Source organism: Aptenodytes patagonicus, chromosome 2, assembly GCF_965638725.1.
Source record: "Aptenodytes patagonicus chromosome 2, bAptPat1.pri.cur, whole genome shotgun sequence".
Taxonomy (NCBI): Eukaryota; Metazoa; Chordata; class Aves; order Sphenisciformes; family Spheniscidae; genus Aptenodytes; species Aptenodytes patagonicus.
The window spans coordinates 11,957,100-11,980,214 of record NC_134950.1 but is presented as its reverse complement, the minus strand read 5'-3'; the positions used below and the strand labels follow the sequence as shown (position 1 = coordinate 11,980,214).

Sequence of the window (23,115 nt, the reverse complement as noted above, 5' to 3'; positions counted from 1 at the left end):
GTCTTCTCCAAGTGTTTTGTGAATCTATTTTTAAAGAGTGTGGATTGGTTCATAGTTTTTTTCAAGATGTATTGTCCAACTTGAATTACCAACACTTTTTGAGTAGACCAAAATTGGGGGCACAGGTGGGTGTCTTAGCACTTTTGGTTTTGAAGATGAAGTACTTGCTGAAAACAACAAAATGCTTTGCTGTATCCTGAATTGAGAACATACATTCTCTTCCAGAAGATGGAACTAAATTAAGGAGTCGAGGAGCTTGTGTTCCTCTGCTGTCAGCCGTAACTTGAACCTGCTGGCAAAGTTTGTATTTTATCTGTTGCTGGTGTATATGAAGACAACTGCCTACTACTGCTGTTGCTGTTGGCTCAAGTGACAGATGTTTGTGCTACGTGTGTTTTAACAGTCTGAAATCTACTGTCAAAATTTGTGGGCAATGGTATACCATTCTTCTTCTGCCTTGAATGATGGGAGAGCTTTACACATAAAACAGCGTGTAGCCTTGAAATTCAAAGCAACCTAATTTGTAGTGCAAGAGGTAGAACTGATAATGTCCTGTTTTCTTTAAATTGAAAGTTTGACTTTTGTTAGCCAATACTATAACGATATGAGAGTATATATATATTTATGTTAATCAATGTTGTCTGTGCTTAAGCATTCATTTTAAGTACTGTTATATTTGTAGGCTAAGAGCCTTCCTGTAATTTCATGGTATTCCAGACTATTTTGTGTTTGAGATAGTCTGCGGTGGAAGTGAATGCTTATTTGAATTGCTGTGTATCGGCTGCAGGACAGCTGTAATACCCTAAATAAGCAAATACTGATGTTGTAACTTTTGCACAGAAAAAGAGGTAGTTGTGAAAAATCTTTAGAAATTTTGCTAACTTGTGGATGTATACAGGGAACTAAAGTAAATATGAACTCAGATGTTAGAAGGAAATGCAAGTTTTGGATAAATGGGTGGCATTTTAGATGAGTGTTAATATAGGAAGTATTAAACCAGTGCTGACTTGACTCTATCCTGTTATTGCAACTTCTGTTTTAACACTGTGGGGTTCATGATATGTAACCCAGCCCTGAGTGATTACAGTTTGAATCAGCAGTAAGGCACCTGAGCATGATCAGTTTGGTCTCTTATTAGAAATGAGAAATTGAACTCTTGCCAGTCTCTTTATGTAATTTTGTTCTTTAATATTTAGCGAGACTTTTCAGAATAATATCCGTTTCCATTATAAAAAGAGTTCATAAAGTCACGCGAGCTGGAATTCATAATCATGAAGTGTGCATATTCAGCCAGCTAATTTTAACATGATGCACATGAGCCTTTGAAAATGAAAATTATGGCCTTGAACTGGGCTTTCTCTGAGTAAAAGATGTAATATTGCAAAATGTATAATCTCTGGGTGGTGAGGGTAAGGACTTGTGGAGAGATGCTTACTAAACTCAACATATTTAGCCTAGATAACAAGGAGACTTAACTACAGTATGCAACTTCGATGGTATTTTGTGGCAGTAGCTAAAAGCATATGCAGAGAGTTTGGAATGCATTCCTTAGATATGAATTAGAACAAGATTAGGATAAATTTTGATTAGATAACAGAAAGGCACTGATCCAGCACTTGCAAAGCATTTGATTTTGGTGTTGAGCTAGGTCGTTGGCCTGCAGAGTGAAAGGTTTGATTACTTTGGGGAGTTAGCTGGCTTTGTAGCAGAAGCCTGGCTGGAGGGTATTCAGCAGATAAAGTGGTCACAGTCTGCTGGAAGAGAGACAGTGCCTTGAATCCCTTTACCATGAATCTCTACTGCCTTCCTCACAACTGAAATAAAAGTAGCAGCGAGTAACGGACAATGCCTTTTGAATCTTTTAAAAGCCTGATATAATTATTAAATTTTGATTCTTCTTCATATTGTAGGGCTGTTAAACTAATGGGTTGGTGGGATTTGGGAGAGTGAATTGTGGGATGGTGGTGAGGAGAGGGAAGTCTTTTTTTTCTAATTTCTTGTTCCCTAGTAAGATCAGGTCAACTGGTGTGTTCTAGTTAGTCTATGGTGGAGTCTGTTGCAAGGAAACATTGAAGGTGCTGGGATCCCTGCCTTGGTGAGCTATAAAACTTTACATCCCCATACAGTCACCCACAGCTTCTCATCACGTGTACCCAAGCTCTGCTCTGCGTCTGCTCCTTACCAGGGAGGGGCAGAAGTGCTCTTAGCTCATCAGGGGAAGGGAGACTGTGGTGGGAGCAGAGGAGCCATGTACAGCGGGTTATTGCAGTGTGTAATGTGGGACGACAAGAGTTTTTTAAAGGCAAATAGGATAGCCTGTAATGTAAATTTTCCTTTAAATCTTGTTTAGAACATGGGGAGATGAGTGGCTGGGAACAACATGGGAGATTTCCTCTTAGCTTTTAGCACCTTTGACTATGGATTGAACTGCAGATAGAAAATGGACTCTAGTATCTGTCAGAGGGCAGAAATAGGGGATGGACAACAACTGACCTGTATACAGTCCTTCAGATCTATCTTTATGTCCATAATGCCTTCAAGGGCAGGCTATAATCATGCGTTAGTGATGCATTCAGCAATTTCCCAGTATAACATACTTCATGTGCATGAAAGAACAGCAACAGGAAAACAGCAGTGAACATCACTGAGACTTAAAACAGGCCGGTGAATGGATGGAACGGTCAGTACCTGAAGCATGTAGGGCAGGATGTACAGATAATGTCCCTCTTGCCTGAGCTGTGTTCTACCTCTTGGTTTGAACTTTATTTCAATGCGTCTCTCAAGTTGCAACATTATTAGTCTTTATCTAAAGCTTTTTTTTAACTTTTAGGAAAGACGATGTTAATACAGCTCTCTTGGTGTTTTAACAATGCACTTGTCTTCCCCTAAAAAAAAAGATTTAGGCCACTGTAGTCTCTTTATGTCGTGGATATGATTCATTTTGGCCATGGGAGGAGAATGACAGTTACTTGCTACACAAACCTTTCCTGTGATTCATGGAGTGCCATTTGTGTCAGCCTTGAAGGAGGCACTTCATATGCCTCCTAGCAGGAAGGAAAAAGAGGATGATCGTAGTTACCAGATAGGATATGGAAATTGGGTGGGAGGGAAGGGAAAGGGGAGACGGAAATGCTGATTATTCAGAAGAAAGTTGCAGGAATGCCAAGATTCTGTCTGCAATATCCATTCATCTACTTAATGAAAAGTGGATACATACCAAGCCTATATATAATTAAGGGAAACATCATGACTGTAATTGCCATGTTCACAAAATAGTATGGCTTATTATGTAACTTTTTTGTGTAAATATATCTTAGCACTTTTCCTTCTGTCTCCTGGATCCATCACTGTTTCATATGGTATGAAGCTTCTATCCCTGAGTGATGTGTTTCAGCAACGGTTTCAGGTTTTGCTCTCAAGCTAAGACAGCCGTATACAATGCTTTATGTTAGCTTTCTCCAGAGACAGATTTTTGTGCTCTAAGATACTAATATAGTTAGCAACTTAGGAAGTGCACTAGCTTGCCAGATCAGAAGACATTTTCCTTTCTTCACAAAAAAAGTAATTTAAAAAGCTATACCATGATTTTCTTCCTAAAAATAACAGCACAGATTGGCTACTTAAACCGCTTGTAAAGAAGAATACTGCATTAAATGACAACCCCTAATGCTGCACGGCAGACTTTGGGGCTCTTTTACAGCTTCCAGCTGCTTCCAGCTCTTTTCTCTATACCTGGAAACTGCAGGGCAGGAATGAATGGGAGTAGGACAAGTGGAAACCTATGTTTCCTAATTTCTTAATTTCCTAAATGGGTTAGGGACTCGTGGCTGGCTGTCCTCTCGCACTTGGCGGTATTTGGTGTGGTACGTGCCCCTGTGTCAGGAGATACAGCTGTGGCTGTTCAGCCCTGTAGCATGTGTGAAGAGTCCTTATCCAGCTAAGCAGATGCACAGCAATGTTAGAATGGGAAAGCAGAGGTGTAGTTAGAGATGAAAGGAGTGAAATTAGGAGGAATGCAGAAGAGGATAAAAGTGGATGTGAATTACTAAGCACATGTCCTGTATTCATTGGTTTTCACCGGCAATTAAAATTTTACTGCTTGATTCACTAATGCTATTCAATCTTCCATTATTTCCTGTGTTATAAAATGCTGGCTCTGTTTTGATTTTGCAGTAGCTATGTTTATTGGGGATAAGGGGTCTAATTATAGCTGCGAACTATACTGTACTGAGAGGGCATTTAAGTTTCTTCTGACTATTTCTGAGGCAATGTGATGAGTCATGAAATATAACTTTTGCAGAAAATATCCTGATTGCCTAATGACTAGGTGTTGGTAGATGAAATTACACACACTCTCTCTTGTTCACATGAAACCAGGGAAGTGTCTTTCTGAGTAAGCTGTTTGTTCAAGTTACCCAAGAAATGTCAAGGTTTACAGTTGCAAAATAGGAAAAAAGTATATGTTTGAGGAGCTTGAAAACACCTGCTGTGCCTTACAGATGCTTTAGAAATTCACAGCATTAATACTTGTCTTCGTATCTGTAAAGAAAAAATGCTGCCTGAAAATAATACAACTGATCATCCATGTACAAAATATTTTGTTTTGCAGATGATGTAGAGGATGTTAACAGTATGGAAAATGTTATGTTAGAATATGCTGCAATGGACAGAGAACTTAATCATTATATGAGAGCAATTGAAGAAACGGTGAATCAGGTAAACTGTCACTTCTATTAAAGTTATGAAAATCCATCCTTATTTAAATATTATCTTTTAATAGATACAAATGTTACATTAAAACAATACATAGTTGGAAAGATAGATCTTTGACAGGTATAAAATACTAAAGTTGCCAGTACAACTACTAATTTTTCTTCCTAGCTTGCATGCAGTGTGATACAGTTTCTAATTCCTCCCCACCAAATGCGTGCACCAGTTGGAATATGGGATGAATAGTGCTTTGGGAATGACTGGGGACTGTGTAGTTTAGACACCGTAGTCTCAGATGATACCTGCTTCTCGTATTGCGGAAGATGGAAGCTGCGTAATGAATGAGGCAGCTGATTTCAGGAATAAACAAGTGGTTGTGGCAGCGGGGAAATAATGAAGCCTGGTTTCCAGTGTCTTCCTGCCACATGAATTTGCTGGTGCTTAATAAAGGGTGAGCTTGTTAATTGTTCACTCAATTAACTAAGGTCTCGTTTGCTACCTGACTGCTCATTTTTGCAAGAGCTGTCGCATTTCAGCATGTTCAGGGGGTTTCTGGCTCGGCGTTGGGTGTGACTGCAGTTGCACAACAGGTGCCGGGGCTATTCGCATGAAACACACGCAGCACGGGTTGCGTAAGCTCCTTTTCATTAGCAGACCGGGCTCGACGGAGGGCGCCGTGGGTTAGGCAGCCGAACACCAGCTTTCGGAGGACTTCTCCCTCCCTGCCTTTCGCGGACAGAAGGCGACGTCGAACAAAATCCCTTAATACGTTCCCGCTGCGCCCCGAGGGCCGGAGCGCGGCGCTGGGGGAACGGCCGGGGCCGGGGCGCGGCGGCGGCGCTGGCCGCCAGGGGGCGCCGCGGTTGCGTTCCCCGCGGGCCGCGCTCTGTGGCGGCCGGGGCCGCAGCGGGGCCCCGCCGCCTGCGCAGCGCTTCTGCTCCCGCCCCCTGCCCGCCAGCGCCTCCCCGCTTTGCTGGCCGTTCCCGCTCCGCCATTATCTCGTATTTCCTCATGATTATCGTCCTGTCAGCCCCCTTTGATTCTCTGTCCCTGGCTCTTGGACTCTGCGTAATCCAGTCAGCTCTGTAACCTTGTTACCCCCATTCCCGCACACGGCTGCTTTTTCCACATTCTCTCAGGCTGTCCCTGACCACTCTCTTGAAGCCGCTCCTTAGTTCTCTCTTTTCTGGTCATCACAGCCTGGCCATTAGCAAGCAAGGCATTGAAAGTGTAGGCTCCACAGCAGATCCAGACATTGAAAGAGTCAATCTCAGTGCAGTTTGTACTTGATCACTTCATTTTTGGGCCACATCATGCTTGGAGAACTCAACTTTGAAAGTAACCTATTTTAGTGCCTGCAAATAGACCTTTAGGTGTCAGTTTTGTACAGATTTCTCTAGAAAAGGCAAAAAGCACATCCTTGATTTCCCTTCAAGATGTGAAATCTGTGTTTCAAAGCATGAAGAGAGCTGTTCAACTAAACCTGTCTTACTATTATCTTGCTATTGTTTTTTGCTATTTTTAAAACAAAAACAGGAGAGCAAAGCAATGCATTTTCCACTAGTTCCATTCTGAAAAATGCCTACATGGTTTTTATTTTGTAGAAAGGTTTTCCTTTAATAATTTTTTTAAATCCTGCTGAGTCAGGTGCTTAACTGAAAAATCTTCATTCAAATAATTAAATATTACATGTTTAAAAGGAGTTGAAAACTGTGTCTACATCAGCAAATGTTGGACAGCATTAAATACAGTCACTGTTCCCCATGCAGTCTTTAAATATACATTTCAACTCAAATGTCACCATAATTGTAGACCTTCTAGTTTATATTTGTCAGAAACTGGATGGATCAGAACTTTTTCCTTTTATTTGGAATATTCATGATTTTTAAAGCTTTCCTAGTAAAATATAACATAGTCCTCACATCATTAGAGATTAATGATACATATCCAGACTTGAGTGAAACATAGTAGGTTTATATTTTGATTGTAAACTATTAACTAATTGATGTGTTATTGTATAATAGGAATTTCAAGTCATTTTCAACAACGTAAGTTCTTTCATTATTCCTATGTATCAGCAAAACACTTTCTTCATCCTTAGGAATATAAAGAGTAAGCCTGTGCCTTCACCAACAAAGCACTCAAATCCTGTTTACTTCAGATGCATTCACTCATGATCTCTTAAGTTAAACACAGGTTTAACTGTTTGACTCAAGTGAAGATATTTTTGTGGGTTTAGGTAGAGCAATGATACATTCATGACTTTTAGGATTGGATTCAGCAGCATCTGTTGTATGCATATCTATGCTTGTGTGCAAAAAAAATAAAGTCCTGTAAGGGTTGGTTTTCATTTTTTCCCCTTTTTTTCCCTAATGTAGCTCATTTATGTTGTGTCAGAGACTCCTCCTTGCTTTGCTAAAAGAAGCTTCTTTCCTGTTCTTTCATTCCTAAGGTTTTAAAAATGCAGCTCCAAGACATTAACACATTTAAGAGTCTACATGGATTATAAAATCAGTAATGGCTAATCTATTAGCCTCTAGCCACACTTCTCCTATCTCTGTTTCCTATCTCGCTCTAGGGAATTTTCTGTACTTTCCACTGCCAGCATCCTGAACAAACCTTTCTAAATAAGAGAAAGAAATGTATATAAGCTTCTGCAGTAGAACAGACATACAATCTGTTCTCTAAAAAATAACAGCTAGTGCTTTGTTTTGGAGGATAGCTACATGCCATGCCTCTAGTACTGCACAGCATATCTTCAGTTACCTGTCAGAGACAGCTTAAAATCTGCTTCTGGGAAACAGATACTGTTGCTGAATTTAGGACTGCACCTGGAGGTAGCTGTAGAAAGGCTTGGGTTTAAAATAGCCTCCACTGGCTTTCTCCCTGGTTCCATCTGAATTCCTTACCTGAGGGCTTTCTCTGGGGAGTTGCAGCAGGCCATTTATTTTCACAAGCAGACTGTTTTTCATACACAGTGTTAACAGTATTTGTCTCAAGCTGCAAACCACATTTTATCTGATTATTTTGTGAGTTTGTGTGTTGTCATTTTTTCTGGTCTGTAGATTCTTCATACAGCAGTGAATCTGAAAGTATGTTATATTCTGTGTTTCACCTTCTAACCACCTGCTCATAGTGAATGTCCAACTGGAAGTCAGCAAGATAAGGAGGCAGCAACAGTTAAAATTCCTGATTTATTATTTTATTATGTTTACCTTTAAATGACATTGACAAAAAGATGATATTGTACGACAAAAGTATGTAATGTAAATAACTAGGAACTAGCATGAGATATAGTCACATGTTTTTAAGAGCCAAGTTTTTTTGTTGATTTAGGCTGCAGTAGGTGGAATGCAGAAGGTGAAACATATCAGCATCCTCTTCTGGTTGAATCAGCAGCCTGTTAAGCAAGAAATGAGCAATTGAATCACAGTGTTTCCAACAATAGGCTGTGGGAAATCCTTTGTCTGTGGAAACTCCCTGTGCCACTGGATTTTTTTGTACCTGTGTAATGACTGGACTCCTACTGCTGCTTCTTTTTTCCTTTTTAATGGGTATTTTTAAAATAAATTAGACAATATTCGGGTCCTTTCCATGCAAAGTCCAGACAGCACTCTTATTTTTAGTGTGACAACAGCAAAAGACTGATGGAGCTGGAGTATCTCTTGCAAACTTCTTTATGCTCTTGAAGTGGACCCAAGTGATTGGGACCCAGGCTGACTTAGCCAGTTCAAGTGTCCTCTACTCTGGGAGAGTTCTCAAGTGGCCAGTGCCAGCATATTGTGCCTGCTCGCTCTTTCCCACTCTGCTCTCTTGATTAGCAGGGATGTTGGCGGTGGACGCTGATCACTATTTCAGCTTTTCAAGCATTTGGCTTGTTTGGGACTGTAAAAGCTGGGGTAAGTTTTCTGAAGTCCTCAGACTTCCCTAAATAAAATGAATCACAATGTATTGTAGGTCTATCTAGAGAACAAGGAAGACATAAATAGCTTTCTAATGTTGCATTATTCCCACCTCTCTTTTCTTCTCCTTCAGGGAAAGAGAACCTGGGCTATTTTGTTTCTTTTGCAGGTGAGAGTGAAGTGTTGAATGTGATAGTGGCATCTCTGGCAAAGATTGCTTAGTACTTCCTCTTGTAAATTACTGCTTTGCCAAACATAAGTCTGTCCTGCTTGAATTGTGTCTGCCTTTTGCTAAGCCTGAGCACTGTGAGGGAGGATAAAATCTAAACCTGAATGAGGTGGAAGAAAAACATAGGAGATGTGTTTAAGAAAAATTTTAAGAGCCATGTTAAGGAAGGACTGAGAGTGGGAAGAGGCAGACGGAGACGTAAAGGACATGGGCTTGGGAAGTCATGAGGTCATATAGACAGATGGGGAAGAGACTGGTTGAAAGAGTGCTAGGAAGGAGGTGGTGTTGAGCTGGAAGAAAAAGGTGGAAATATTAGAAGTTGCGTTGGTGCTTGGGTTTTATCCCTACTTCTGCTACAGCTTTCCCACGTTGTTCTAGGTGAGTAATTTCTAGCACCATGTCAGTGGCTGCTTACATCTTTGTTTTCTGATTGTCCTGCATGGAAACTGATTTGAGCAATTATAACTGTAAACTAGATCAAAGGTAATTATTGTTTGAACACAGGAAGTGAAATTAAACACGTTCTTTGTTGGGTTTTATCTGTGAAACTACATAGAACTGATGTAGGTGTGTCTTGTATAGGGGTTGAAGTCTGGATGCATTGGTCATTCATGCCTGTGTGACTTCACACCTTGTCAAGTGTTCAGTCTTCCTTTGGCAAAGATGAAGAGTGCACCATGTTCCTTATACAAGAGTGTTTTTGTCTCTACAGAATATACAGGAACTACTCCTACATTTGTTTTGTATTTTTGATAATAGTTCCCTTTAGCCTGGTAAGTTCATTGGGCAGGGGATAGGAGGGGGTGTTTATTCACTTTGTCAGTAATTCAGAGCAGATTACTTAGTATTGGGGTCTGTTGTCTTCATGGCCAAGTGTGTAGGTCTTAATCCTGCAGAGGAATAATTCCCTTCAGTGATGTAGGTCATATTCATTCCAAGTGTGCAGCTTGTGAATGATCTAAGGAGCATCTGCAGAAAAGGAAAGGATCCTATTTAAAACTGCTGTACAGGAAAGTCCACGGGCTATGTTTGACTCACAAACTATTTAGAAGAATTCCAGTTTCTTCACTTAAAACCCATAATATAATGCTCTAGCGACATGGAAAGTCTTCCTTGGTCTCAGAAAAATGAAAGGGACTTAAAGATAACATCATTGTTACCCGGCTCTGCCAGCATAGCTGTGTTGGCTGTGGGTCCTATTGGAGAAGGTTCTGCCAATATATCCAAGTCATCTCTTTCGACAAACTAAACCAACAAAACACTTTGTGTAGTGGTAGCTCCACCTGCAGTGTGGGTTTTGAAGGAATAGCAAGGTCAACCACGGATGTGATTCCACCCAGCTCCCATCCTCCTTGGTGGCATAGCTATGGCAGCAGTACTGGTGTGATGACCAAGTCCAGTCTGTGTGGCAGGCACTGACAGTGTCATCAATGACCTCTGCTGCCTGCTAGAGACACAGCTGTGCTTCAAAATCAGATTGTCACTTAATTTTCTGTAGGGCTAAGTAACAGGAAGACTATGAATCCCATGGGAATCGTGTTTTAATTGATTCAGGACTCTCTGCCAGTGACTGGCACTGTGATACCCATTACAGTGTTGTCAGTGAAAACAATTTTTGACGTGGAACTTCCTAGTTTCATGGAACAAACAGCCTTGTTTGGTGCTGATGCTTTCTTAATGAGCACTTTGCTCTTCTTTTTCTTCTTGCTGCACTGTCATGACAGCATGTTTTAGGGCAAAATCCACTGATGATATCCATATCTGCAACTGTGACCTTTACTGTTCCAGCTGAGTTCAGAGCATTTTCTGATATGTGCAGTGCATTAGTGTTTCTTGGTTCTGGAATCTTGTATGTTAGCCATGAAAATTTCGAGACCTTCTTTTCATAAAAAAAGTCCTCTGCTACACAGAAACGGCTCAGGAAGATGTTTGTGAAGTCTGCTACCATGAAAATGGGTTTAGTGAGATGGATATATCTTTTCTTGGGCTTGTAGGAAAAATAAAAGAGCTCTTGTAGTCTTTCACTGCATTTATTCTGACTCTGTAATTGTAGAAGCTAGTGAATCTATCTTGAAGTTCACTTACAGTGTTACTGAAGTGCACCATCAGCAGCAACAAGTCAATTCCCTGGTGAAACACATTGTACCTGTGCAGTGTCTTCTCTCCCATCAAACAGTAAACAGATTTCCGGAGAACTTGTTTCATCTTTAAAGTTTTTGTTAACAATGGATGTCTCCTTGGCCGTTATTTTGGTACCTTGAATGCTAACTGGAATTGTTCTTTACTGCTTGTTTACTTGCTATCTACTAATGAAGCCACTTCAGACTGGTAATTCATGTACAGAATAAGCAAAATACGGACATTGGATCAAATCCTTATCATGACTCGGGCAGGATAGTAGAGGAAAATAATATGTGACTCTACAGTTATGCCTCTGTATATATATAATGCCATAGGGCTTAATAAAACTTCTACAGGCAAACTTAATTCTGGCATTTACTAGCTGTGGAGATTTTTAACATTTTAAAGTTTCTTCAGTGCAATTTCTTTGATATAATTTATAATCAATAGTGCAATGCTTGCTCTGTCCTACTGCCATCTCCAAACAGTAATTCAAACAATATTGCCCTGTTGTAGGCATGTACTCCATTTCCTGCAGAAACTGGGACAAGCATGCATTTCAACACATTTCTAATATTTACTTTCTAATATTTACTTTACTTTTTTGTGTCTGTCTCTGTATGTGTTGGGCTAAGCATTTGAGGAAGCCGCTTTTATATTTTCCCAGAATTAGTAAGCTATGTGTATAGTTCACTACAGTAGTATGTTAGAGTCCACATTTGATGAGCTGCAATAAAAATATTTTTTTAGTGAGCAGTATATAAAGAAGTAGGAGTAGCGTTTGATTTTATGTGGGTTATATAGCACATCCTCGGTAGTGTGTCTGAGTGTCTCATAGCAAGCATAAAAATGAGTCCTGCTTTTTGGAGACTAAACCCTGGAAACCCTTGCACACAAACATAGGTTTATTTGACTTCACTGCGGTTACTTACATTTGTCAGGCTAAACATTTTCCTAAATATTTGCAGTGTCAACACTGCAGTTGCGGAAACAGCCCTTGGCTTGTGTGGCTAGGGCTGGGGCAGTGTCCTGGTTTTGGCTGGGATAGAGTTAATTTTCTTTCTAGTAGCTGGTATAGTGCTGTGTAGGCACAGGCAGCAAGGGCCACAGCTAGTTAGCAGAGTGAGGATTTGGGTGAAAATAAATGTTCTGGACCTAGGAACATCACATGGAACTGGGAGCTCCGTAGACAGGGTGGCAGCAGGGATAGTATTTAGAACAAATGTGTCAAAGAAATGCTCAGAACCCCATAGTAATTTGAAAACTGTGTTTGTTATGTTGGGCAGCAGTGCTGCTCAATAGGTAGCAAGCTAGCCTGGGATTAAGGAGGACTGGATACTATTTTCAGGTCTACTAGCAGCCTGTGTGGTTGACCTTGACAAATTGTTTCACTCTGTGCCTTGGGCTATGGTCCCATGTTCATTAATACCACTTTTGTGCAGTACCAAATCACCTGGTAGCACATTCTCATCAAATAAGCCAGATCACGATATCATGTTTATACTGGCTGTATGCCGGTTGCAGAAGGACAGACGCTACCTGATGGAGCGTAACTCTGTGCAAAATTAGAATTGGCAGAGTGGGTTGCACTTAATCAGTGCGTCATGCAGCTGTGGTGTTTTTGATCTTGTACTAGACATACTGAAACTGAATTTACTATCTAGTTCAACCACGATCTCAGTCATGTGGACAGCATCCCATATGTCTGTCTGTAAAGAGATTTATTTTTTTTTCTACCTGAAGATTTCAAAGCAATTTGAATTCAGTTTTTTAATTATTTTATTTTAATATTAAGGATTGTAATTGGCAGTCTGAACTGTTTCTGGAATTCCAGAAGGTCACAACAGAAAGCAACTGAGAGCCTCTGTGGTTTGGATCCCTGCTTTTCTGGGCAATGTCTGCATTTCAGAGTCTACATGAGTTAACTCTGTCTGGCTTAGCTTAGCCTAGAGGAAGAAGATGAAATTGTGAAACGTAATGAAATTTGTAGGTGTTGAGGTAGATAGCCAGTGCAAATTAAAAGGCCATCTTCATCTCAAATCATGGATTATTACTTTTTTTGTTGATGAAACTTATTACTGGAAACACTGGAGTTGTAGTTTCAGTTGATCAGTAGTGAAAATAGTCTTCCAAATTAACCATCTCATCTAGAAAGATCGTGCTGACAGTCCAAGGATTTAAATGCTGGGGCCGCGGGGTGGGGAGGGAGCGCTAAAGGCTGGATGATTCTCAGCAGCAGGGGTTTTGACTTGAAATTAATTTCTCCTGTTAATTGAACACACCCAGGTTGATCAGTGTCTTTGGGGAGACAGTTCTGGAATGCCTTCCATAAAATGTCTCTCTCCAAATGTTCAGTGTTGTTTTAATTACTGTAATTGTTTCCAGAGATTATATGTGTATGTTGGGTATTTTAATATTCCTCCTCCAAAAGTTTAAATGTTAGGTCACTCATTTAAAAACATTTACTCTTTCTCCTAGTATGTTTTTTATCTGACCTTATCAATAAAAATATTCAATTACACAGACTTTCCCTCTGCAAAATTCTTAGCAGCTTTATCACAAATAAAATGTTGCTTACAGCATTAACTAGATCACTTTTTTTTGCAGCTGCTACTACCATGAATTTGTTTTTATTAAAGAATTTCAGTTAAGAAGGAGTTAGTAGAAGTTGCTACTCTCATTCCTAGCTTCCTCATCAATTATATTATTTGGGACTTTTTCTTGGTGAGCTATCCAATACTGGGCGTAAGCAGGAGTGTGCATGCAACGTTACATGTAGTTTAGAACGTACCAAATTCTTGCGACTTCATAATATGAATTGTTCTGGATGTTTTAACTTTTTCAGAACTGCACATTTAGGGCCTTCGTTAAAATGGAAGGAACTGAAGGTTTGTGGAGCATTTCTTTGTTTTATTTTATGATGTTGGGGGTTTAAAAACAGCTTTTTGATGTTTATTTCATTAAATTATATAATGAGTTTCTCATGATTTTTAACACATGCACTCAACCTGTTCTGCAAATATCACATTGTCTTTCTTTCTCACCTTTCACGTTGTTGATGGGAGGTAGTGCTTTGATTTAAAAGAAGAAGCATGACTTCTTTGTGTTTGTGATTTGCTGCAGTATGTAACTATGCCTATTTTAATGCCTACTAAAATAAAAAAAAAATCTGCTTAATAGTATGTATCCATTTTATTATCTTTACAACTTGAGGCAGAGGTTTCAAAAAAGACCTAAATCCTGCCAGAAATCAATACCAGATGTCACAGTATTTCCCAAACATGGCCCCATTGTTGATAACCTACTGTGAGTTACAAACACTGTGCTTGATAATAAGGGTTGGCAAGTTGGACTAATTTCTGGGCTCTCATCTTATTTAACTGAGCTAAGTGCATAGCCTGAGTAAGCTGATTTAACCAGCTGAAGTATTTCTTTTATCCTTAGACTTGTGTGTTAACACTGACAGTGAATAAAAAGTAATTTAAAAGACTTAAGAAAATAAGCGTGTGCATCAGATACACTCAAAACTTCCTTGTAAAGTTCCCATGTTAACACGTACTCACACATACTATGCCTGATAAATTCCACAAAAACAGAGAAATTAAAAGCTCAGTGATATCGCTACTGTTAACTCTTCTGGCTCTTTTCAAATGTTTGTGCCTTACTGCATTGCCACTGTTTCTGTGTGAACAATTCACAGTGTTTTTTCAAATAGATACTTATCCTCTTCAAAGCTGTTACGATGCTATTTTTTCCCCAGCAGTCTGTTGTGTGGGGAGAGGATAGGCTATTAAGGGCTTGGATGCAATGGTGAGTTTACAAGGGTTGCTGAGAAGATGGCAACTCTAGTAGGGAAAACCCATGGGGTGTGGTTTAGTGGTGTGTGATAATTGTAATGATGAAGTGTGGGCTGTAGATGAAATGTTTCTCCATGGATATTTTTATGCTTAGTTGGAGGTGATCAAGGGGTACAGGTAAAGGCTGGGCTGCACTAGAGGCAGTTTGGTCCAGTTCAGTAAAACTGTCTATTGAAATGGGACATTTCTGGACTTGGCTATTAACAACCCCACTGTAAGCCCTTACTCCCTGCAAAACAGCCCCACCTTCCCCCACTGCTGTCTGCTAAATTCCACTAACTACTGGAGCCACAGGCCTCACCACTCCCTCTTCTCCCCAGAGTCACATTGCTTATGTTCAGTTTGATGGGCAGCTCGTCTTTCTCTCCCCTTGCTTCCCCTCTTATTTAGAACCCCTTTCTCTTCTTCTGACCAAAACCAGAGTTGGCTCTTGTTAGTTGGTGGCATGCACTTGGAGAGGACTTACAGAAGCATTGCCTTTTCTCCCGTCCACAGCAGTGCATATCTCTTGGCAGACAAAATCTGACAGAACAGTGGAGATCCTGTTGAACAGTGTCTTAAGAGAATCTGGCCCATCAGTCGGATTTGCACAGAGCTGCCCCATCAATTATAACGACGCATGTCTCTGCTAACCCTCTATGAGCTAATTAGGCCCGAGTATAGCTAGTCATCCTCCTTAATCTACCAGTTAGGTTTGCATATGCCTGGCCTCCTTCATCGGTCAGGCTTATAAACATATATACAGACAAGTCCCATCAACCAGGTTTATATGCACAGCATAGATAACTATAGTTGTAACGTGCATTACAGCTCAAAGTGAGTTTACACTCAGCCATTTCAAAACCCCACAAAACACAAACCCAAACTCCTTATATTAGTCCCTCCTTATACTAGTTCTTTTCAGTACTTACTTGTCTGTGAACTTTTTATTAGAAGGACAGTATTTATGGTAAGGAGAAAATCCCGCTAAAGCAAAAAGCACCTGTAGAGGATGACAGGTGTGGCTTTACTTCTGTTCAAGGAGAAACTGCCAGTTAATTCAGATAAGAGGTGACTATAATAGCAGTGTGTACAGTCATGGATGGAACAGAAGTGCTTGTTCACAATGTGTCACATAAAAACAAAGAGCAATTTAATAAAATTATCCAGCAGCAAGTTTTAAACCAACAAAAGGAAGTAACTTTTTATACAGTGAATAATTAAATTGTGGAATTAATTGCCACAGGATGTTATGGAGACCAGAAGCATTAATGGGTTCAAAAAGCTACTAGACAAATTAATGGAAGAAAAACTCATTGACAGCTATTAGATGTAAAGATTCAAATACAGTCACTGTCTTGGGAAATCCCTAAACTGCAAGTTGCTAGAAGTAGGGAAAGTATATGGTGGGAAACAGGGGAAGATCTTTCTATTTGACACTCTTGTTATACTCCTACTCCAGCTTTTTGCTTCTGCCACTGTCAAAGAAAAGAGAATACGCTGGGTGGATCTTTGGTCTGATGCAGTACTCATGTCTTTATGCAGCAGAAAACAAACTACACAGAAAATATAGAGTCCACAAGCACTACTGCATCCTGACATTTATGTTGACTGACTATGTAGCTTTAGACAAATAACATTTACACTATGTTTCAAACCTATTCTGGAACATAGTTCTATCTAAAAACTATCTTTTGCATCCATAATTTTAATATTTGGAAAGTCTTCAGGGTATCTAATAATTTACCTCTGTGTTCTTACTCTTACATTTGATGATTTAAAAAATAAGTAAATGAACAGCTCCTGCTCTGGGCATTGTTACATAATTGAAAAATTCTTAATCTCAAAGCTCACTTCAAATCTGTATCATATAAAACCACACAAACCATTTAATAATTAGGTACCAGCAGATAAAATCCTGCTTGAAGTTAGCAGAGCTACACCCACTTGGACCAAAGAAGGGAGGAATCTTCAGCTAGATCCTTGTCTTGCAGCCAGTTTTCTCCCTTAATGCCCAAGAAAAATTTAATAACTTGTTCTAAATAATAAATCTGGCTTGTAATATTGGCGGGAGGAGGTGAACTACAGTTCTGGAACCCCCAACAGTATCTGTTGGGACCCCTTCTTATAAATTTGATGAAATTCCAACTTAAGTACCTGCTCTGATCTCAACCACACCAAATGGAATGAAATGTTTTCCTAGATGGTTAGGTACCATCCAGTGTAGGTTTTTTACTTATTTTAATAGATCAGAATCTGAAAGTTTTCAGATCAGTCCTTGAGATTCCTGGATCAGTGAACATAAAAATGCCTTTTATATCCCCATCAACAGTGTTATAACCTAGAAAGGTGGTCCAACTGGGATTATATATATGGTCAACTAAGTTGTGACTATGAACTCCTTATTACAGGAGATACCGAATAAGAGACAACAAAGCATGTCTTATTTTTAAAAAAAGAAAGCACTAAGTTCATAGCACTGTCAGAAAAAAATCATGATTTTACATGTGCTTTCATTTACTTGAGGAAAGCTTGGCTCCACCATTTTTGTAACTCTTCTTCAAGTAGTTTTTGCCTCTCTTAGCTTCCTGTTTATCAGACTAAAAAAGCCTAGCTGCTCCAACTTCTATCAGTCATGAGCCCATGGCCCCTCCTCAGACTCCAGTTTCTCCACAAACCTCTTGAACTGGGGAGTCTGATACTGGATGCAGTATTTCAGCTATTGCCTAATCAGTGCTTCATATAGGAGGAGAGTAACTTCCCTTGTCCTGCTGGCCACGCTGCTCCTAATGTAGCCAATATCCAATTTGCCTTATTAGCAATGAGAACGTTTCCTCACATTTCGCTTGGCATCTGCCATAACCTCCCTGTCCTTTTCAGCAGAGCTGCTACAAAGCCAGTCAGTTCCTAGGACACACAGATGCATGGGCTTAATCTGCCCCTAGAAAAGCTGCAGAACTTTTCTTGTTGAACTTGACATTTCTGTTGATCCAGTCCTGAATTCTCTCAAGGTCCTTCTTGGTTAAAGCTCTGCTGCTTGATGTGTCAAATGCCACTGCGTTAGTGTTGTCTAGAAGATTGCTGAAAGTGCATTGTGTTTCATCATCCAGGTGGTTGGTGAGGATATTGAACATTTTCAGCCCTAACGTTCACCGCTAGAATACTCTGCTTGGTACTGGCTACCAATTGGATGCCAAACTGATGTTTACTGTGAGTGTTACCCTCTGAGCTCAGTTGTCCCAATAATATTCAATCTACCTACCAGACCACTTGATTACATCCACCACTCTCCCCACATCTGCATTTCAGGTCATTTCATCACATTAAGCAATCAGTTTGATCAAGCATGATCTGCCCTTTGTAAGTCCATGTTGATTGTTGCTGATTACCTTTTTATTCTCTGCATGTTTGGAGTTGGATTCCAAAAGGATGTGGTACATAATCTTTCCAGGGGCTGAGGTGAGGCTAACCGGCCTGTAGTTGCCCGAGTTCTTTTTCTCCTGCCTTTTTTAAAGGCAGGCATAGCGCTAACCTTTTTCCAGTTTTCAGGGACCTGCCCCAATGATCATATTTTTTTTGGAGATGACAGGCAGGACTCTTGGAGTCACATCAGCCAACTCTTTCAGCACTTTCAGATTAATCTCATCTGTCCTCATGGATTTGAATACATCTGGCTGCTCTAACTCATTCCTAACTTGTTGTCCCTAACCTGTTCCTTCCCAAACCATCCTGGTACACCTGGAAATCTAGGAGTAATCTTTGCCTGTGAGGTTTGAGGCAAAAATGTATTGAGTACTTCAGCCTTTTCCACCTGAACAACCACTAGGTTGTCTCCCCCATTCAGTAACATCCCCACATTTCCTCTGAACTTGAACAATTCCCTCTTGCTGCTCTTTATATCCCTCACTTGTTTTAATTCTAGATGTGCTTTGGTTTTCCCAGTTTTGTTCCTAAGTGCCAAAGTAGTGCTTTTGTACTCCTTTTTTGTTGCCTGTTCTTGTTTCCTGTATGCTGTCTTTTTGCATTACAGTTCATTAAGCAGCTCCTTGCTTAGTCAAGTGGGTCTCCTACTGAAATTTCCAGTCGTCTTGTACAACAGGATTATTTATTCCTGAGCTCTCAATAAGTTTTCTATAAAAATTTACCAGCTATCCTAGGCACCTTTTGCATCAACTTCCCAGGAGATTCTGCTGAGCCATTTCTTGAATAACCCGAAGTCCACTTGCATAAAATCCTGAGTCCTCATTCTTCTGCTTACCTTCCCAATCTTCTCCTGGATCCTGAATGCAATCATCTTGTGGTCACTGCTCCCAAGCTATCTGTGACCACATTTGCCACTTGTTCTTCCCTGTTTGTGCACAAAGGTCATGTAGATTATTACCTTTGTTTGGTCTCTCTAGCATTTGCATTAAAAAGTTATCACCAATGCAGTCTAGAAATATCCTGGATTGCTTGCACAATGCCATGGTGCCCACATGGTTGAAATCCCTAATGAGGACCGAGGCCAGTAATTGGGTTGCTTTTGCTAGTTGTTTGTAGACAGCCTTATCCGCTTCGTCCCCTTGGGCAGGTGGTGTGTCACAGGCACGCATGGCTGTGTGGCCAGTGTTGCTTTTGCCTTTGCTTTTGACCAGAAGATTCCTGTGAGATACGTCTCTGGTTTCACACTGGACCTCTGCATAGAGAAGGAGGTGCTTTGTAAGAAAGTGCAACTGCCTTTCTTCTTCATTGCTTGTTCTCCTTGAACAGCCTCCACAACACTGTTCCAGTCATGGATGCTATCCCATTTAATCTTTGTGATCTTGATCACATCAGAACTCTCTGACTGTGTATAGACTTCCAGTTCTTCTTGTTTGTTGGCCAAACTCTGTGCGTTAGTATCCAGACACTTGAGGTAAGCCTCTGCATGCCCTCCCTCCAAGTAGAAATGTGTAACTTTCCCTTGTGGCCTTTTCTCACACACACTTTCTCCTCCATATGCACCCTTCCTTTACCTTTGGGCCTAAGTATCCATTCCCCAGTGAATTTAGTTTAAAGCCATCCTCACTAGATTAGCAAGTCTCTTCACAGAGATGTCTTTCTCCTTGTCAGGTGGCTTCCGTATCTTCGTAGCAGTCCTTCTTCATCAAATGAGGCATTGTAATCAAAGAAACCAAAGTCTTGTTCGTGACAGCAGCTGTACAGCAAGGCATCAGTCTGCTGGTTACATATGCTAGCCAGGCCTCTCCATTGACTAGCAGGATTGAAGAGAGCACCACTGGGACTTCTGCCTTCTCATGTTTGCTCTGAGCTCTCTGTTCCATTTGAGCTGCTGCCCTTGGCTGCGTTACTTCTGTCCCACAAGGGTTAGCAGCAAGAGGTAGAATTTGGAAGGCTGGAGGAGCATTGGCAATTTCTCTGCAACATCAATGATCTAGGTTCTGGGCAAGCAACAGACCCACCTGGATAATAGGGATGGATTCTTCTGTTTCACACAGGAGAGCATCATCAGCCACTAACACCGATGCTTTCTATAGTACTGGTACTAATCCAAAGACTTGAGATACCCACTCAGAATTTTCTCCCAAAACAGCCCCTACTGTTCCTGAAACTGTTAGCTAGGCACAGCTGGAGGAGGAAACAGAGCTTTATTCCTGTTACCTGAAGTCACGGGCTTCCAGCTTCCACCCTCTGCAAGTTTGTATCCTCTTCCTGGTCCTTCAGTCATACCTTTCTTCTTACCCCAATGGGACTTAAGCTTGTGTCTTGGAGAAATTTCTTCAAAGATCCTGCTGGTCTCCTGTGCAGCACCCCTGATGCAGTGAAGTCCACTGACCTCACTTGGCAGCTCCTCACTGAACACAACAGTGACTTTATCATAACACACCTCCCTGGCTCCCTGCCCCAGGGAGGAGCACTGGGTGTCTGAGCAGTCCAAGCCCTGGATGGCAGAATGTACCCTCAGCACTTCCATGGAGGCTGAGGTTGCCAAAGGACCAGAAAGGCCGTACTGGTGGCCTGTCCTGTGTTACCACCTTTTGGGAGCAGCTTTTGTTGGTGGCATCTTGGGCATTTCTTTGCACTCCCTGCAATCCAACTGCCATATTAACTGCTTTGCTTCTGGTTTTGTGCCCTGATGGCAGAGCTCCTTGTTGCTGGTGTTTCCTAAGGAACACCATCTCATCACTAGATGAGTAGGAAGCTGATGCAAGTTAACTCTGTCCCTAGTGGGAATCCCACCTGGCAGGGAGCTCCTCATGCTGCTGCTTAGTTAGCTAGTTCCCTGCCCTGTTTGCCTTGTGATCACATCACACATTGCTTCCTCTTGCACTGCTGTTCAAAACAAGGGCTGGAAACTGGATGTGAGTTGGCCATGCTGCTTTAGGACTAGGACTAGCAGTCCTAGTTTTGGGGTAGGCAAATTAAGGTGATTTATGCAGGATTTCGTTTTATGTGTTTTCCACAACAACCATCCAGTAAAGTAAATATATGTTGTTATTTTTTTCTGTAAAGTATTTTTAGTAACTCCTCAGTGCCTGTTTTATTGAATGACTAATGCATTTTGGTACATCTGAATTACATCTATACTGAGTCATTTTGTTTTGTAATGACATATTTAAATGTTTAAATCTCTACAGAAATTAAATATTGTAAAAGATTTTAACCTTTTGTTCTGGGGGTTGGTTTGTGCCTGTATTATGTCACCACAAGCCTCTGCTATGGGGAAGAACTCCCGTAAGCCGAAAACTAACAGAATGCTGTATCGCAAAAACATTTCTGGAAACTGTAAATGAGGCAGTGTGGTTTTGCACAGCCAAAATTCTGTTTTTCTGAATCAGATCTTCCCCTGCTTGCTGTGTAATGTTGTTGCGTTTAACATTTCACAATACTGTTGCTGGACTCTTTATTTTTCCTAAGCCACTGTTCACCCAACATTTCTAAAATTTTCCCTCATCTTTTCTCAGACTGTAGTTACTTCACGTTTTGAAACTAAGGCTTTGTTTATGGGGAAGGTTTTGCCAGTGACAGAACTAAAACAGTTATATCAGTGTTCCCTGCATTCTTGCTCTGGGATGAGTGGGTTTTTTTTTGCTTTTCTTGTGTTTGTTTTTGGTGGGGTTTTCTTTTGTTTTATTTTGTTAAACTCTCATATAGGACATGTAAGATGAAATTAAATAAAAGGATCACAAGTTTTATACTGGGATAACTGTAAAATAAATGTAAGCATTTATTGCTTGTGTAGACCAGTTGAACAGCCTTCCTTGAATTACTTTGTCATGTGTACTACTTCTTGAACTACTTCTTCCCTAGTTTGCTATCTTTCTCTTATCAGCTCACGATGCCCTTATAGTCCTTGAACAAATGCCTGTTATACCAGGCTGTCCTTATTTTGAAATACCTTACAAGCTTTCACTTGTGCTTCATTATCCTGGATTTCTAATCTGTGTTTCTCCTGATGTGTGGTTTATATTGCGTCTTTGCTTGTGTGCCAGGTCCATCATTTACGTTACAAGCTCTTTAGGGCAGAGGGCTGTTCATCACATCATGTGCTTTCTGAAGCCCATACCATATTTTTAGAATCCAAAGAACTATCATCAATCAGTGTGAAAGACCAATATCCCTTTATTCTGCTATCTGTGAATATTATTTGAGGCTTCTTGTTGCCTTCTACAAGCAAGGAATCAAAACTAAGAACCACAGAAAAAGTTGGTTTTGTGCTTGCACAGATGGGTTGTATTGTGACAAAGGGTTTGAAAAAGAACACCCCATCCCCCCCAACAAAAAAACAAACAAAACAGCTAGCTTTCACCATTGAGCAAGGGAGCTGATACTATATATGAGAAGAATGGGAGACATTTGTAGTGGTAGTTCTGAAATGCATGTGACTTTCTGCTCTGTGAATATTTGTATGTAAAATACAGAGAATAGGATTTTCAAAAGTGCCTACATGATTTAAGAACCTTGCAGAAACAAAATCAGAGGCTGAATCCACAGCTGAATGGTTAGGCAATAACCTGGGATGTGGGAGAGTCAGGTTCAAGTACTTGCTCCAATTATCTTTTAATTAGTTATACAAAGTGGAACAACTTCAAACATGAGAGATTGAGATGTCTTACCCCTGAATACCCAATAGCCTATGGGCTAGGACAACTAATATGGGATGAGCAGAGATTTGAAAACGGGTCACTCACCTTACTGATGACTGTTTTAACCACCGAGATATTAAATCTGATAGTATGTGAATTTCTCTCATCATTGTTTATGAGGAAGGATTAGCCTGGCTTAAGCAACCAACTCAAGGAAAGGGTTTGTGGTGGAGGCACCCATTGCCATTAGA

At 40.5% G+C, this 23,115-nt stretch overlaps 1 protein-coding gene across 3 annotated transcripts in view; it reads left to right on the top strand.

Annotated features, from left to right (window-relative positions):
- NSMCE2 (NSE2 SUMO ligase component of SMC5/6 complex) overlaps nucleotides 1–23,115 on the top strand; it is a 134,203-nt gene that overhangs the window by 24,942 nt on the left and 86,146 nt on the right. For all 3 annotated transcript variants that reach the window (XM_076329109.1, XM_076329111.1, XM_076329110.1), the window contains exon 3: nucleotides 4,610–4,716. In XM_076329109.1, the coding sequence (XP_076185224.1) occupies nucleotides 4,610–4,716 (107 nt within the window). The remainder of the gene's footprint in view (nucleotides 1–4,609; nucleotides 4,717–23,115) is intronic.